At 40.9% G+C, this 13,310-nt stretch overlaps 1 protein-coding gene across 1 annotated transcript in view; it reads left to right on the top strand.

Moving 5' to 3' along the window:
• Positions 1-13,310, top strand: part of HECW2 (HECT, C2 and WW domain containing E3 ubiquitin protein ligase 2) — a 189,295-nt gene that overhangs the window by 154,299 nt on the left and 21,686 nt on the right. Inside the window, exons 21-23 of the mRNA XM_060273161.1 lie at positions 1,394-1,507; positions 10,084-10,236; positions 12,142-12,240. Coding sequence (XP_060129144.1) covers positions 1,394-1,507; positions 10,084-10,236; positions 12,142-12,240 — 366 coding nt within the window. The remainder of the gene's footprint in view (positions 1-1,393; positions 1,508-10,083; positions 10,237-12,141; positions 12,241-13,310) is intronic.

Raw genomic sequence — 13,310 nt, 5'->3', positions numbered from 1 at the left:
TTCATGTGATTTGTCGTTTCCCCTGACAATCCCATAATGGGTTGGGGTTTTTTTTTGGGGGGGGGGGAAACCACTTTGGTTTCATAAACTGCTTTTAGGTGTGGCGGCGTATTTCATTAAAAATAAATAAATAAATAAATGTGTATATTTATTTATGGAATAAATAAACGTGTCACTGAGTATTAGTTGCTGTCATCAAAAGCAAAGGGCTCCCAGCATATCTCAGCTAACATGTTGGGTTGGGATGTTGGAAACTCAGGTTCAAATGCCCGCTTGGGACCAAATTAGACGTTACATGGCAGGTGTGTGTCACCATCTCTCAGTGGTTTTTTAAAAATTATTTTTATAATGCACACCAGCTCCAAGAGACTGCAGTCCACACTGCTTTTCCCTCCCCTTTACCATGTCATGTCCAGTTCGACCCTTGGCTATAAAAGACAAGTGATGTACAAAATAAAATACAAGGGACGTGGGTAGCACTGTGGTCTAAACCCCCCTGAGCCTCTTGGGCTTGCCAATCAGAAGGTCAGTGGTTTGAATCCCCACGGCGGGGTGAGCTCCCGTTGCTCTGTCCCAGCTCCTGCCAAACTAGCAGTTTGAAAGCATGCCAGTGCAAGTAGATAAATAGGTACTGCTGTGGTGGGAATGCAAACGGCATTTCCGTGCACTCTGGTTTCCATTTACGGTGTTCCATTGTGCCAGAAGCAGTTTAGTCCTGCTGGCCACATGACCTGGAAAACTGTCTGTGGACAAACACCAGCTTCCTCGGCCTGAAAGCGAGATGAGCACCGCAACCCCATAGTCGCCTTTGACTGGACTTAACCGTCCAGGGGTCCTTCACCTTACAATGGATGTCCATAGGTGAGTGACCATCTTTCATCCAACAGCTTTTGGTTTTGGCAAACACTTTGCACCAAATAGCGGCCACTCAATAATTTAGGTCCCACCATTCTCACCTTGTCCTTTTGGAAGAATTCCATTGGTTTTCTGCATCATGTGTATTAAAGACATTCCCGGTCATTGCAAACTGTAAGTGCTGGAAACGTTTGACATCTGTGTCTGTAGTTCAGACTTTTCAGGCTGCTTCTGCCTATGCCGAATCATGCTGGTTCAGGACCAACATCAAGTGAATTGCCTACACAGTTTATTTCTTTAGGTAAGCACCCTGTTGTCCTTATGAAGGGAGGAAAAGAGGAAGTATCCATCCCTATTACTCTGGCACAATGCCCAGGAAATTGTTATCTAAATGAATCCTAAGAAATGTTAGATTGGCTCTTAAGACGTGGTTTGTAGTGCTAACTTTCCCAGGCAATCTAAATATAACCAGAGGGGGAAAAAACATTTAAGCTACAAATTATGGCCTCCTTTGATTCCATTTTGTTTCATTGTGCAGATTAATTATCAGGAGAGACCATTTGCTGGAAGATGCCTTCAACCAAATTATGGGTTATTCAAGAAAGGACCTGCAAAGAAATAAACTGTATGTCACGTTTGTCGGAGAGGAAGGGTGAGTAGAAAAGGGAAGTGGCCCCCAATGCAGTATGTACTTTGTACTACGCTTCGCAGCTGCACTCAAGTATTTCATCTACTGTTTGCGGTCTAGAGCGAGAAGAGGAAGGATTACAGCCAGGAAATGCCTCTCATAAGCCTAGAACTTACAGCTGTTCGAAAATAAGTTCTCTGAGCTTTGTGACATGTGAATTCCTTTGCAAAGCATCAATTAAACTGTGTACATGTTGAGTTCCTTACAGATCTGTTTTTGGCAGGGAGGGCTCCATCCTGCATATTGCTTTTTTGCACTCCCAAGTTTGCTTCGAGGGCTTGGAAATAGTTTTGCTAGAGATCTAGAAAACTAGCATGGTTTGAATTTTCTGCAGTCGTTGCAGTAGATGCTTCAGGCAATGAATGAGAGAAGATTGACATTATAAAATGTATTGAGCTGTTCAAGAATTTGGCAAGGTTAGACAAGAGATTTAAAAGAACCAGAGGGTCATTTCAAGTGTCACCTTCCTTCCTTCCTTCCTTCCTTCCTTCCTTCCTTCCTTCCTTCCTTCCTTCCTTCCTTCCTTCCTTCCTTCCTTCCTTTTTCTATTTTACACACTTTGCTACTTCTGCTCAAAGTGCACTTCTTTTAGAGGAAGAAAGGCACTCCTATACAGTGTAAGTGTCATCTCAGTTAGGGTCTTGCAAGCTGATTTGTGTGTCTGTGTAATGTAGCAAATGATTCAGGTGTTTGTCTAGGAAGTAATGCTCATTTCCTCAACATGCATGCAGAATATTTTGTCACTGAGGATATGTGAATTCCGCACACCAATAACGTAATCAGTTATATTAATAATTGTTATTATTGATAATACTAATAATCAAGTTTTGGAAGTGGTTTGAGAGTGCTACCAGCACATATTAAATAGTCCCTTCAACATCACTGATGATGAATACTCTGCTATCTTCTTCTTGTGATTGTATTAATAAATTTAAAATTAAACTTTATGGGAGGAATTCAGCGTTGTGCTGCTATGAATGTTCTGTCAGTGCAAGCATTTTTGCTTGCTTCATGGAACGATCTCCCCTCTCTTCCTCTCATTCTTATTTTGTATCGTATCAAGAATGTGAACCACCTTGGGGGCCTTTTTGAAGGCCAGAAGGCGATATACACATGCTTGCTATAAATAAATTCAGAAAACCATTTTTCAGTGATTGAATGTTTATAAATAATGTGATTTGGAACGCATGAACAAATGGGGACAGGTTTTTGCTTGGGTGTCCGTCACCAGCACAATGTGAATCATTCTGGTCTGTCCCCCCTGCCCATCTGCATGCCCAAAGAGAGCAAGCTACAAGCCATAACATTTGTGTGCTGGAACAGTTAAGCATTTGCTCCTGCAGCTGTTGTGTGCAAATGTTTTGCTGGTTTGGCATTACTTCAGCTTTGTGCCAGTTCTTAAATTATACAAATAACCTGGCTATCGGAAGGAGTTGCAATGAATGAACAGTGCAGCAAAGAGGCATGTTAACTATTTGCAGGAAAGCATTGGCTAGAATTAGGTTGTTTTCATGGGTCAGCAGCAAACCATGCTAATTCAAATGCTGCAACTCTTTGTTGTATGTGGAAGGAAAGTAAGAGATGAGGCAGTTTCTCTATATCAGGTTCCTCCAGATGCTGGCGGACTACAACCCCCATCATCCATGACCATTGGCTGGGTTAGATGGGGTTCATGGGAATTTTAGTCCAACAGCGTCTGGAAGGCACCACATTGGCTGCCTCTGCTATATACGTAGCCTCTTGCAAGCTGCAGGCCGACTCAGTTTTCTTTCTCATGGTACTCTATCCAGACATCATAAAAAAATTGTGAAGTTCATAGTGAGATAACACTCCGGCTATGTGTACTGTGCACATGAAAAATCAAAATATTGTGCTAAGCCAAACCAAATTATTCTCCCTTTTTAAAATAAACAAATTATAGTGTTTCTGTTCCACTTCTACACCCAAAGCAGCTCACAAAAAATCAAACTCGACCATAAAACTTATGAAACACAAAATATGGAACAGGCTAAAAGTGCTCAGCCGCAACAAATAAGTACAAGTGGTTATACTGAGAAGAGGGGCCTTTACAGCTTTTGTTCTGGGCACCAAACTGAAAATTGCATCGCTGGACTTCAGAGACACTGCTACCTTGGGTTTGCTGTGCACCTCAGGACATAGGGCCAATCTTCTCAAGCAATGTGGGCACACGATAAAAATATTAATTCGGGAGAGGCGCACTCGAAGATTAAATTTCCTTGTATTGCACAAGAGATTATTGTTTCTGGTAGTCATGGGGAGGAACAAGGAGCTATTTTGGTCATGCTGACAGAAGGAATTCCAGCTGAACACCCTTTTAGATTTAGAAATATCGCTGAATGTTTCTCCCAATTTTCATGTATTTGGCAGCCATGGCGGCTAGAAACGTGAACTTTAAAAAGTGAATAAAACTGAAAGCTGATACCCTCATAATGCTTTTGACCTGTAAACAATGCTGCCATTTAAGAGAATTGCACAAAGCACATGCTCGGTCCCTACAAACCGTATTGAAACAGACTTAAAAAGTAGAAGGCACGTGGGTATTCCCCTATAACTCCTGGTCATTTGTAGTTCCATAAAGCAGAAGAACTTGTGGGGACATTTGTTATTAAAGAGACTCAAGTCTAGTTTAGAGAAGTTCAGCGTTAAATCCTTATGCAGATGTTTGTCTTATAAGAACAGTTTTGGTCTATATATGGTACGCAGGCAATTCACCAATGAATAAAGGTTCTACATGGTAACCCTAGTGATAGGTCTATTTTGCCACTGTGCGGTGTCATGTCAATGGCATCTGCATGTCTTTCAACATGCCCCATTGCAAGCTTACCCGGGAGATGTCTTCAGGCTGGGTTAACATTTCTCATCTTGCCCAAGCACTGAAGGAATTTTAATGGCATTGCTGTGCTGATGATGATTAATGGATCCTTTTTTAAACACACACACACACAACCTTAAAATATTGTAGTGCGTGAGTTCAAGAGAAGTTGTTTCCATTCATTGGTGTTAATACACAGATTTCTAGTATAAGCTACCTTCATTCACTATCAAAATTGTGGAATGAATAATTGTGAATCAGGCTAACCTGTCTGGTCCTGAAGGTGTAGTAGAGGCAATGTTTGTATTTTCTGCTTGGGTTCCAGCCAGCATTACTCACTTTACAGTACAAACCCTCTCCTCGCCTACTGAGAAGTAAGCCCCATTGAGTTCATTAGAGCTTACTATCAAGTTGAGTGAGCAGATGATTGTAGCCTCATTATCTCCAAGCTGTCAGAACTGACACTTGGACATTGGAAAATCCAGTTTGTAGAGTTACACTTGGTTGGTGCTGTTGGCTCAATCCATTCATGGAAGACAACCACATTTTATTTATTGCCAGCCAGCCATATCTATTTCTTGTTGGCTAGATGTTGAAAGAGCCGTGATATATACGCCATAGAATTCTACAAATGCACCCGTAAAATAAAGTTTTGCTCCAAGAAAAAGCAACAGATACAGTATATCACTGGATGTACCTTGGTTGGGGTCGGGGGGGGAGGGCTCATGTGTTTGATATTTTTTTAATTAATTTATTTAAACTTTTGTGTGTTGCTTTTCCGCCTCATATAAAGAAGGCCGAGCTTGAGTTATGTCCGGACAATAATACAACAATTGGATATGTATGAGAGTTAGAATGGGTGAGAATGGATAGGTCTCATACCATTTTTTGTCAAGGTAATATAAAGAGGTTCATCTGAAGGTTTGTTGGGTTGTTGTTGTTTGCAAAAGTTCATTGTTTAGCAAGGAGGGGTTTTTCTCTGCTATGAAGGGAAGCTTAACACTTTCCTGCTGGATTGTTGAAGGTGTGAATAAACTACAGTAATAGTGCAAAGCTTCCATTTTCTAGAAATTGTCGAAAGTGGCTGTTAGCAGGAATCATTAGTAGGGTGAAAACCAGGATATAGCAACTGGTCCTGTCCAACTGAGATAGCAGGAGCTCAATCTTGAAGGGTTATAATGCCAGACTCTTTCACTGTAATCTTGAAGGGTTATAATGCCAGAACTTTCACTGTAACTGGGAGCAGTTTTGCATGCCTGGGTATTGTGGAGGAACAGGAAACGGCCTGCACTTTTTGCTCCTTTGTCTCATTCCAAATATGTTGCAACACCTCCTCCTGAAAGACATGTGCAGGCTCTTGGACTTGGCTTACTAGAAAGCAGAAAGTAAGTCTGTGTGCTCTCTGCTTGGCACAATGCTGCTTTCCAAATGCCCCCAAGGTAATCCCTGTAAGTACGTTGTCGCTGGCGGTTTTAAGACCCAAACAACAAGAGGCTGTTGTTAGCATTAGACAAGAGTATATTGAAAAAAACGACTAGGCAAAACTGCAATACGTTTAACCAATTCATATGCAGGAGGGGTCAGAAAGAACAGTGAAATCAGACATTTAGAAATAGGCGGAGAAAAATGCAACTCTGCCTAATCCTGATGGTAAGATTTGGCAGCAGGGTTCCAGATGTAGAATAATTATCAGTCCGTATTCCAAAGGTGCACTTAATTCTAGCCAGATAGCTAAGAAGGCTGCCTCATATTCCAGCAATCAGGAATGCAGCTTAGCGTTCACAGATAAGATTGTCAGACAAGTCAACTGGTGACTGACATGATGCAACTCATGTGACTTGGGGCCAGTTATAGGGCACCTCATGTGTAAGCTACGTCTGTGCCAAACTTAAATTACTGCTTGCATTAGAACAGCTTTAGGCAAGAAAATGTGAACACGAACCTTTCTCCCTGTGGGAATAATGGCTATGAGTAGGAAATCTGAATGGTCCTTAATTTGGCTCGGTGGCTCATTCTATGTAATAGGGTTAGCAAACTTGTTGATTCTGACTGGAAAGGTTTGTTCAAAGGACAGGAATCTTTTTAAAAAAAACATGATTAATTGAAGTTGAATTAATATTTTCTCAGGCTTTCATGTGTGTAGGCGGCCAGGACACAGCAGTCTTTCTATTGTGCTTAGTGGCACTTTGCTTCAAAAGCAATATAAAATAGCAAAGCAAAAGCAATAAGGTAGAATCTCTCTTTTTTAAAGAGCAGCCGTTGGAACATAGCACCATGGTATTTTTCAAATGAGTTTTTTGTGTGTGAATTTTCTTTTGTTGAAAGTTGCCTTGGGTGTTTTTGCTGCACCTGCCAACAAAATTATGGATATTGGTGTTTTTTGTTTTTAAAAATGATACACATTTGCCTGCCTCATTATCACACCTATCATCTCTCTGAAATTAGTCTTGGGCAACACAAACCTCTGTGGGTTTTCATCTCAAATTTACTATCTCAGTCTGGGACAGAAGAGGAAGTCAGTTAGGTTAAGTGAGTGAAGAGTGTGTGAATGTGCATTCCATTCACTTATTTTTCCTTGAGTTACACATTCAAATAAATCACATGTATAGATTTCCTTAAGACTGTTTGTTTTCAGTACAGCAGATGGGGAATTGCATATTTGATTGCGTCCTCTCATCAAACTCTCCTTTGCTATAGAAAACAGACATGTCAGTCTAGAAGATACTAGGCTAGAATCCTTTCATTCATATAGATAGATACAAAGGTAAAGGTAAAGGGCCCCTGACCATTAGGTCCAGTCGTGACCGACTGGGGTTAAGGCGCTCATCTCGCGTTATTGACCGAGGGAGCCAGCGTCATGTGGCCAGCATGACTAAGCCGCTTCTGGCGAACCAGAGCAGCACACAGAAACGCCGTTTACCTTCCCGCTGTAGTGGTACCTATTTATCTACCGTACTTGCACTTTGACGTGCTTTCAAACTGCTAGGTTGGCAGGAGCTGGGACCGAGCAAGCGGGAGCTCATCCCGTCACGGGGATTTGAACCACCGACCTTCTGATCAGCAAGCCCTAGGCTCTGTGGTTTAACCCACAGCACCACCCGTGTCCCTTTATAGATAGATATAGGAACCATTTAAATTCAACTTAATTAAAAAATATATAATGCATTGTCCAAGGCTATTCACTTGTGATTAGGCCAGGCTTGTACGTAGAATGTTGTTAAATGGAAAATATTCTGCACTCTGTGCCTTTCAGTGGAAGAAACACATTTATGCTACTTTGGAAAATCATGCAAATCAAGGCCTTTCAAAAATCACATGCCAGCTTTACAGAACAAGCTGTCTTGGATTCTGAATGGAAAAGAAATTAGGTTAGGTTGTCAAACCTATCTGATTTGCACTTCCTGAAAGTGCATGTGAACCAAAATGCAGCTGTCGTTTGAAATTAGCATTTTTACAAATTTAGTGATTCAGTTCTCCAACCAGAAATGTGCACAAAAATGCATATATTAGGGGAAATGTGCCTAAAAATCCATGTACAGTATCAGTGAATGTAAGGTTGTTGTTGTTGTTTTTTTAAATCAGTATTAGGGGAAATTGGTTGCAAAAATGTGCAGTAACATGTTGATGAATTTTCATGAGGACAAGCTAATGCTGAAATGTGGTGAACTGAACTATATTTGTTTATGCTGGCAGAGCAATTCCATAACAAAGATGTGTTGTGCGATTAATTGTTATGTTTATTGTTAAAGTGTTACATTGATTCCTATAGCGGTGAGCTATTCTCCAAGGATCATTCACCAATAGGGAAAGTCCCTCAGCTAGGCCTGCTTCCTTGCGCTTAGCTATTCTTAGGAAGTTTGAAGAAGAAGAAAAATAGGGGGTTATGATTTTTCCGCAATGGACTCAAAAGTCAAGTCCCCACAGCAGCTGCCCCTTTGCTCTCCATCTCCATTTCCAGTATCCAAGCAGAGCAAGTCCATCTATCTCCCTTAGAGCCTCAGATCTCTGCTGAGCAAACGTTCATTGTTTTGCCTACTCTGAGCAGTTGGGAGCAGAGCAGCCAACATCCTATTGGAACTGAAGACAGTGTAACAACGTAAGAAGCTCCCTTATAACTGAGTTACATCTAGCTCAGTATTGTCTAACCTGCCTGGCATTGGTTCTCTGGGGTTTCAGCCAAGGGGGCCTTCTAACTCTTACTTGGAATAGTCTGGGGTTGGATCTGAGATCTTTTCATTTGCAGCATACGTGCTCTACTACTGAACTATGGTCAGGGCCGGCCCATAAGACCAAGTGAGGTGCCTACCTCAGGCAACAGAGATTGTTCTTTCCCACTTGTTCCCACTCTTCATTCACCCCTTTTTCCCTGGCGGTTCACCTTAGGTGCCAAAATGTCTTGGGCCGGCCCTGACTGTGGTGAACCACTGTTTCACTGTTCTCAGTATTGACCATTACCCTTTCCCAGAAGCCCAGAGAGAAGTAAGAGATCCTTTTGCCTAGTTGCTGGGTGGAATTTCTTTGCCACATACCCAGCCAGATGGGAAGATCTTCCATATTAATTTCCTTCCGTGGGTTTTGAGTGGTGCTTAAAAATGAGCATCCTGAACGTGGAACTGGAACTTTGTAAATTTTTAAATCCTGTTTGTAACATCATACTCATGTGAATTGGGGTCCTCACCGATGGTTTCAATAAAACAAAGCATGGAAGCAAAATATCTGAGGAACATGACCTGCTGTTGAGTATTAACCGTATCTTCTTTAATCTCCTTGGGTTATGAGCCCATGAAGAACGGCAAGACACTGAACTTAGCTCACTGCTGTTTAAGTCAAATAATCTCTTCAATGTGTGTCCACTTAACTGTCATCTGGGAAGTGAATTTCCTTATGTTTCTGACAGTTCAGGATTACTGGCCCTGATAAACAAAGGGTCTAAGTGAGTTGTAGCTCCCTTAACAAAATGCAGAACCCTGAAGGAAGGGGAGGGGGAAATAAGTCAAGTAAAACGACAGAATCAGAATAATTTCAGTTTATTCCTAATGGAAGAGACATATTGTGAAATTCCATTGTGCAAAGGTGCAATGTGGCGATTATTGTTTTCCATTTCCAGCTTTGATCTGTGATGCGTTGAAAATTGCATAGCATGTATTGGGGTGTGCCATTTTATTTATTTATTACATTTATACTTCCACATTTCCTGCAAGGAGCTCAAGGTGGCACATACTTAGTTATCCTCCTTCCCATGTCATCCTTACAACAACCCTGTGATGTCAGTTAGATTGAGAGCGAGTGACTGGCTCATGATCATCCAATGAGCTTCATGGCTGAGTAGGGATTTGAACCCTGGCCCAGAGCTCTTAGAAGAACTGGAGATGTCCAAAATAGAATTTAGGAACAATGCGTTATTTTTCTTCTGAATTGAAGTGCAGTTGAGCCAGTCCCGTGCATGGACAACCGTCAAATAGAAAACATTATACAATCTCTGCCTTTAAGTCAGAGGTGTACAATTCTGCTATAATGCAAAATTGTCAAGTGGAAATTAGGAACAATAACTGAGCTTAGCAAAATGTTAAGTAATGTAAATGGTAGTTGAATAAAACATTCTTTTCTGAAGGTATCATGGGAAGTAGTCTTACAGAGAATATAGGTTTAAGATGTGTTTTAGTTCATTCTTGCATAATAATCGTGTTGTTGTTTTTTTCCCCCAAAGGCTGGACTACAGTGGACCTTCACGGGAGTTTTTCTTCCTGGTATCTAGAGAACTCTTCAACCCATATTACGGCTTGTTTGAATATTCAGCCAACGATACTTACACTGTGCAAATAAGCCCCATGTCTGCCTTTGTGGACAATCACCATGAATGGTAAGAATGATGAAACATTATTATTACTGTCTACCCATAGACCCCTAATTTTGACATGTGTTTATTTAGTTGCATGAATAGGGCCCCCCCAAAAGAGCTGTACACAAGGCCCCGTAGACCATAAATCCAGGACAGGGCATGCCTAGATTTCCAGCCAGCACAAGGCAGCTTGGCAGGCATGATCCTCTCCAGTTCTCTGCCACCTTCTGAATTTCAGTCTTTCAGTGTGGGGGAAGATCCCAAAAACAACCCCCAATCCATCAGATCTCAAGCACAACCAGAAATCATGGCTTATCTTTTGTTTTTGATCAGCTTCTTGGACTGAGGTGCTGTTCTAAAACTTTCGTTCTTTTTAATTCACCAGTGGAATTTGCAAATGTCCCCCCCTCCCCCTTGTGTTAAATGTTGCTCTTGTTTCTTGCATGTCTAGTGTGGGGGATCAATAAAAAGTTGTGGTTTTGTGAATGACTGGTTGGTGTTTTACCAGCTCTATGGGGACCCACATTTGTATTAGAAAGCAAACAGCCCGATAGCTACAACAGAAAGCCATTCTGTCAACTCAGATGCAAAAATAACATTAAACACAGAATAAAGTCGGCAAGAAAGAGATTTCAATCAGTGTTTAGTGCCTCTCATTGGGCTAAGCCCTTTCCATGAATACAGATTAGGGAATTGGGGGAGGGGGCAGAGAGAGTGACCCATTTTCTCACGCAGGAAGAAACCGTGTCATTCCCAACACTATTCAGGACTATTCCGCATTAGGTTTTGTGTTTTGTTTTGTTTTTAACTGTGTAGTCTGAGGTATATTTTAATGGGTGCCATAAGAATGTGATTTGATATTTTTAAGCAAAGAGGTTGATGTGAGTTATGTTTTATGCGTGATTTAAAATATATGCAGTGCTTTTTTTCTAAAAAAAAATTTTTAGGGGTACTCTCATTTTCCTACTCATATTGAAATACTGCCCCTCAATGAGGCCAAAATTAGATTCACAAAACGTTTAGGGGTATGCGTACCCCCAGAAAAAAAAGCTGTGTGTGTATGTGTGTGTGTGTTTATGGTGCCTGAGTTACGCTGTTTGCACAGTAAATAAATAAGTAAATCAAACCCCTGCAGGCAGAGTTATAGTGGCTTAAGGGGACTACACATATGTATCAGTTGGCTTCCACAAACTTGACTAGGCAACTGTTGCTGTAGGTCTTCCTGTTGTCTTATAATATCTCCCCAATCCCTCGGGCCATGAAACTGCTTTTTCAAGGTTTTTATTTCCCAAGATCCTGTTCCCTTAACAAGTTGCATGTTAGGCAGAGATCCAGAAGATGAAGCATTTTCTTCCATCTACACCTAGGAGCATAGGAAGCTGTCTTAATACTGAGCCAAGCCGTTGGTCTAACTAGCTCAAGGTTGTTGGCACTGACCGGGGCTGGACCGACCCCCAAGCCTGCAAAAACCTTCACCTCTCCCATTTTTAAAAAATGTTTTTGCAGTTGCTAAAGGCCCAAAAGCCTGGCCAGAAAAATCTAGCACCTGCCTACTCAGTTGAAGTTGCTTCAGCCATGGAGTGACACATATTGAATAGAAAGGATATTTTCCCCAGAATATTTTTCCTAAGAGTTTTCCTCTGGCTCTGAACTTAGGCTAATCATAAATATCGATGTGCCATCTATCCTCAGTGGCTACATTTTTTGTTGTTTCTTAATTTTTTCTTTATACCATTGTATAAAGAAGTTTAATGAAGTGTTCCTTTCTAAAGGTCTATTTGGAAATGTGATGCCAAATAATTCCGCGTATTAACTGAATGTTATTTTAACAAGCGTATTTAAGGGTTTTAATGGATAGTGCTGTAAAGGCTCATCACTGAACAAAAAAAATAAGCTCTATCTGCTCTCTTAATTTCTCTTATGCAGGTTCAGGTTTAGTGGTCGAATCCTGGGTCTTGCTCTAATACACCAGTATTTATTAGATGCCTTCTTCACACGGCCATTTTATAAAGCCCTCCTCAGAATGTGAGTATGAGTCTTTTTCATGGAAGGGGCAGAATTGGTGAACCTTCTGTCAATTTCTTGTCCACAAAATAGGTGTCTAATTATAAGCCCAGTTAAGGCCTGCTATAATGATATTGATTGCTAATGAGATCATATGAACGCTTTATCATCAAGAGGAAAACCTCGATGAATGCAGTTGACTATTGAAATATTTTGTTTCTTGTAAGAATTCTTACCTTGTATTTTTGTGTGCGTAATCTTGGTATGAATTTACAGTTACAGTGGAACCTCGGTTGTCGAACGCTTCAGAAGCCGAACAATTCGGAACCCGAATGCCAACAACCCGAAAGTGAATGCTTCCGTTTTTGAACGCGCCTCGGAAGTCAGAACAGCTTCTGAGGCGCGTTTCTCCATTTTTTAAAAGTAATTTGCCGACCGGCAATTACGCCTCGGTTGTTGAGCGTTTCGGAAGTTGAACGGTTTTCCAGAACGGATTACGTTCGACAACCAAGGTTCCACTGTACCATATTGAGCAGGCAAGGCAATTGGAAGGTAGAAATAAAAGACTTTGCTCCCTGAAGTCGTCTAACCCTTACTACGTATTAGTAGAGCAGAATTCCTTGTTTCTTTTTCCAGAAATAATTAAATTGAATGCAAACAATAAATTAATTTAGACTGTATAAAATGGTCCCTACTTGTAGGTTTGGTCATTCGCTTTGCTACAGTAGATGCATGGGGGGAAGTGAAAGAGGAAAGATGTATTTTGTTCTGGTTTGTGGGAAATAATTGTAGTTATGGGTACATGCAAAGCTGGCAGTAATGGCAGCATGATCTCTCCGATCATGGAGGGCTCCGGTTCGCAATGATGACCAATATATCTTTGAGTAGGTAGGTAAATGTGTGCACACTCGTTATTTTGGTTAAAATCAGCATTGGTGCAAAACGAAACAAAAATGATTTTGTTTAATAAAAAGATTCAAACGAATAATAAGTTATTTAGGACTTTTATTATTTTAATGTGTATGTTGGGAAAATATATACATCAGTAATTAAATAACTGCTTTTACAATTCAGATAAATTACTTCTAGAT

Source organism: Zootoca vivipara, chromosome 1 (assembly GCF_963506605.1).
Source record: "Zootoca vivipara chromosome 1, rZooViv1.1, whole genome shotgun sequence".
Lineage (NCBI taxonomy): Eukaryota > Metazoa > Chordata > Lepidosauria > Squamata > Lacertidae > Zootoca > Zootoca vivipara.
This window is presented reverse-complemented; position numbering and strand designations above follow the sequence as displayed.